Below are 5,180 nucleotides of genomic sequence, written 5' to 3' on the forward strand. Positions count from 1 at the left end.
ATATATTAGTTATTATTATTATTAATAATAATAATAATAATAATAATAATAATAATAATAATAAAAGAAATATATTAAACAAATATAAATAAAATTTATGCGATTGAAAAAGAGAATGCCATATGACATTATTTGTAGTCTTTTATTAATATTTAGATTTAGATTAGATTAGATTAGATGAATATCTTTATTTAATAAAGTAATATTTACTTTTTTTTCTCTTTTAATTAATTACAAATCATGGTTTAAACTTTTCAGAAAATGTAATTTTGAAAATAGCTAGAATAACTTGCATCAAAACTATCAAAGTATATTCTTTACATGTGTATAACAAAAGCGATTTTCAAACTGAAGCAGTATGATCTCCGATAGTTAATTGAATTTGACTTTGACTTTTAAAAGTACTTTGGTTTTTAATTAATAATGCCCCTCGAAAATAAAGCGTCGAGCGTCGGGATACGATTCAATTCAAGTCTCCAGGCGAAAATATTACACTTCAAGAGGATCCATTTGCACCAATCAATGACAAAACAAATCGGATCGCCGACATCACGATATAGGAGCTTCTTGACCGACCTGACCGAAAAGAGACCCGCACCATCCTTCGACCACTTCCATCTGTCATTACCAGACCTAAGGACAACCGCTGAAACCAAGCCCGAAAGGGCAGCCCACTCCTAAATCTCAGCCGCTGATTCCGGATCATGACGCCACAACCACAAGCCATTGCCAGCCAATCGATCATATACAGAACAGTTTTTAACCACCTCAAGATGATAAAGATTCGGGAACCTCTCTTTTAAAGGAAAATCGATAATCCAAGGATCAAGCCAGAATAGGATATCACTACCCGAACTAATCTCTCCTCTAAAGAAACTCCAAATACTTTTGTTGTCGATAATCGGCTTGTTCAAAAGGTTGCAAATATTAAACCAAACGCCCTTCACCGCTTTATTGCAAGGGAGAAACTCCCACCCCGACCGACCCGAGTGAATGGCGTTGACAACCTTAACCCATAAATTATTAGATTCAGTTTTGAATCTCCATCCCCATTTACTGAGAAGAGCCACATTAGTGATCTTTAACTTACACATACCCAACCCTCTCGCTTTCTTCGGAACCGAAACCTTGTCCCACGCCACCCAATGGGTTTTCCTAATATTATTCGAGCCTCCCCATAAAAACTTTTTAATAATGCTTTCCAAATCTTTGACAACTTTCACCGGCGCTTTATACATTGACATAAAGTAGGTTGGGAGACTTTCAAGAACAGATCGGATTAACGTTACCCTACCTCCAATGGATAACAAAGCCGCCTTCCAAAGAGAGAGTCTTTTTTCAAAAATATCATAAATCGGCCTCCAGTTACTGATGCGATTCATATTGGCACCGACAGACATACCCAAATAATTAAACAGAACCAATCCGGTCTTACAACCAATCTAATTAGCCATCTCTTCGACCTCCTCGTTACTAACACCAATGCCAAAAATGCTCGACTTACTTAGATTAATTTTGAGACCGGAGCAAGCATGAAAGCACCTCAAAATTCTAGTAACATTGATAATATTATCTTTGTTCCACTCCCCCATTATCATAGCGTCGTCTGCGAAAAATAAGTGAGAAACACGTAAATCATTATCAGGAAGGGTAACACCACGAAAGACATCAACATCGCAGGCTTTATTGAACAAACAAGAAAGCGCCTCCATCACCACCACAAACAGAAAAGAAGAAATAGGATCCCCCTGTCTCATTCCTTTACTGCATCCGAATTCGAAAGTGGGGGACCCTTTCACAAGAACGGACGCTCTGGCGGAAGCTAGAATACCCGAGATCCACCACACCACTTCTCCCCAAAGCCCATCTGCTGAAGAATATCAATGACAAAACCCCAATTCACGTTATCATAAGCTTTTTCAAAGTCAACTTTAAGGAAGAAAACCTATTTTTTATATTTTTCTGGACCACGAAAGAAGCTCGTTGATGATCAAAGGCTCATCTAAAATGAATCTACCCCTGAGAAAAGCCGATTGAGAGTTAGAGATCACCTTTTTAGAATTGGTTTCATCCTATTAGCAAGCACTTTAGAGACCACTGTGTTAACAACTCCAACGAGGCTAATTGGGCGATAATCTCCCAAACCCAAAGGCTCTCTAACTTTAGGGATTAGAGCAATAAACGCGGAACCGCACCCTTTACAAAGCTTACCGGACTCGAAAAATGCATCCATAATAGAGTAAAAATCGTTCTCAAGGAGGTCCCAGAAGTGTGTAAAGAATCGGAAATTGAAACCGTCGGGACCGGGAGCCCGATCTTTGCTGCATTCAAAAACCGTCGTTTTTATCTCCTCCTTCGAAAAACGGGTCTCTAACTTGGAAGCCATATCCGACGGAACCTAACTCAGCTGGTAACATACAAGACGAGGCCGACTAGCATAATCCTCCACAAATTTGTCTCGAAAGAATCGGAAAACCTCCTTTTTCACCAAAGACGGTTTGGAAATCTAAACCCCATTCACCTCAAGGCCATGAATAGAATTACTCGCTTTCCGGCAATTAATCATAGCGTGAAAAAACTAAGAGTTTCGTCTCCATCCTTCGCCCACCTGATACGAGATCTTTGCCTCAGATCCATGGTTAAAGCTTCTTCCGCTTCATGAATTATCTTTTTATTTTCGTCGAAAATCCAATGCTCCTCCTCCGAAAAATCTCTAGACTCAAGGATCTCTTCTAATTTTTCATTATCTTCTTTCGCAGTCGCCACCTCTTCTCCTTCTTTTCCGGTCATGATTTCTTTCCATTCTCTCAAACGGTCTCTAATGAAACTCAGCTTTTTAATAAAAACCAAGTCTGGGCTGATCTCAACCGAATTGAATTCACTCACTGCCTTCGTCACAACCTCATCAAAAACATTTTTTCCGAACCAGGAGTTAAAATTTCTAAACGGACGGGGCCCAAAGTTCTTGCTTTGACAAACCAAAAAAATGGGATTATGGTCCGACCATAATCTAGGGAGAACACGACAGCATGTCGTCGGCCAAGAATTGAAAAACTCCGAATTGACTAAGAAGCGGTCGAGCTTACTAAGCTTGTTGCGATTGTCCGAGTAAAAAGTGAACACCCGACCTCTCATATTATACTCAATCAAGCCCGAATCGAATATAAAATCATTGAAATTATTGTCACAGTTTTGTTTGAAAGAACAATTCCTTTTTTCCTCTCTAAATCGAACCGCGTTAAAATCGCCCGAGATAACGCATAATCCCTCAAAAGAATCAATGACCAGTTTCAGTTCCTCCCATAAAATCTTTTTGGCCGATACTCCTTGGGGGGCATACACGTTAAGGACATTGACAGGAGACGAGCAACCCACCAACGAGCCTCTAATATAAAGATAATTCATGTTCCTCGAACCACCTGTCTGGCGAAATAATTTTTCATCCCAAACACAAATCAAACCTCCAGATTGCCCGACAGACTCCACAAAATCCAACCCAAAGTCATTATTACCCCATAATTTAGCAATATCATAACGAGACACACTGGAAGACTTCGACTCTTGCAGAGAAAGGAACGAAACACCGTGCTCAGAGATCATTTTTTTAACCCAGCTTGACTTATTAGAACCCCCAATTCCTCTAATATTTAAAGACAACAAATTCATATCTTAACCCCATTAATACCTGAAATAATCGAGTTCCTAACTAGCTCCGGGAGGCTGTTCCCATCGATTCCAATCTTCGATCCAACTTTGATTGTCTTATCAACTTCCTTCTCGATCTCTGTTGAAGTCGATCATCTATATCCTTTGGCATCGCCACCTTCTTCCCCACCTACCTTCTGGGTATCCTCCACTGGTTTGTCCACCGACTGATGAACGTACGGAATCTCGCCCGGAGCTACATAGTTTAAATCAAAGCAAAATTGTTCAAAGCCTGTCGATGCATTATCCTCCCTATTGCCCTCTGAACTTTCATCAGCAAGATCCCTATTCTCCATGAAGGATCTAGATCTTTTCTTTGGTCTTAAATCCTCAGCAGTGGGCTCAGATCCATCAGAAACATTAACGGGTCTAACTCCTTTAATGGAGGTCAATCTCCCCTTGTTGGACTTAAACCAATTTGATTTCCCTATATTGAAGCCCAAAGAACCACCTGGGCCCAAATCCCCCACCCGATTATTGTTGGAACCGAAGTTTGAGCCAAAAAGGGAACCCTGGCCCACATACTTTTTAGCGTGATTTTCCTGTGCCTTGGGATCAAGACCGCCGTTTTCTTTCTCTCTCTGCATGGTTACATGCACATCCCATGAAGACTCATGGATTCCTTCGACTTATCGACTTCCACAACGGGAGTATCAACCAGCTCTTCAGATTCTTTGACGTTTGACCTGCTGTTCCCCGAATCGGTATCCATCTGAGTCACTACGTTGCCCCCTAGTTCCGACGATGCGGCAATCGACTCCTCATCATCGTCAAGGAAATCAGGGATCCAATGATCTGAATCTTCGACCACCCAAACTTTATACTTTTTATCCTGCCAACTAAAGCTGAGAATCCCGTTTATTCTATTGTCGGAATCAAGTAAAATTCCCAGCCGATCAACTGTTAAATCCCCATCAGTTTCAAGGAATTGAGACGGTTGAATAACCTTGCCGTATCTACCGCCGATCTCGTCAAAAACCTTTCTGGATACCAGATGAGGAGGGACCCTGAAAATGTTAACCCAAGCTAAACGCTCGTAAGGTAAAGATTGACCCATCCAGGGAGACAGCGAAGAAAACCATCGATTCCAAACTTCCTTCGTCTCTAATAATCATTTAATATCCTCCTCATTGTCAAAAGAAATAAGCACAGTAAGACCACCTACATATTGAAGCGAAGCTCCTTCAAACCCAACTGATTTCAAAGACGACTTAATAAACCTTAATTCGTTGAACCCCAGCGCCCTACCAATCGCTGCTTTCCCGGAAAGGTTGGATAAAGAAAAAAATGGATGGGTCAACAACCGCCACATCCTCATCACGATCCGAATGTGATTTGTTAGTGAGAATATCTAAAAAAGAAATCCCCTTCTTAACTTGATTAGGTCCAAAGACCTTAGGACGAACCTCCTGATGATTAACTTGACCCTCACCCGATCCTTTGACTCTCCCCCCGAACGCAGCCGAGGGTTTAAG

General features: G+C 40.9%; 1 protein-coding gene across 1 annotated transcript; it reads right to left on the minus strand.

Annotated features, from left to right (window-relative positions):
* Positions 1–2,562: 2,562 nt before the first annotated feature.
* On the minus strand, positions 2,563–3,666 carry LOC110901533. Its single transcript, XM_022148354.1, has one exon. It carries the CDS (start codon positions 3,664–3,666, stop codon positions 2,563–2,565), a length of 1,104 nt encoding a protein of 367 aa, XP_022004046.1.
* Positions 3,667–5,180: the final 1,514 nt, after the last annotated feature.

The sequence above is a fragment of the Helianthus annuus genome, chromosome 13 (genome assembly GCF_002127325.2).
Source record: "Helianthus annuus cultivar XRQ/B chromosome 13, HanXRQr2.0-SUNRISE, whole genome shotgun sequence".
Lineage (NCBI taxonomy): Eukaryota > Viridiplantae > Streptophyta > Magnoliopsida > Asterales > Asteraceae > Helianthus > Helianthus annuus.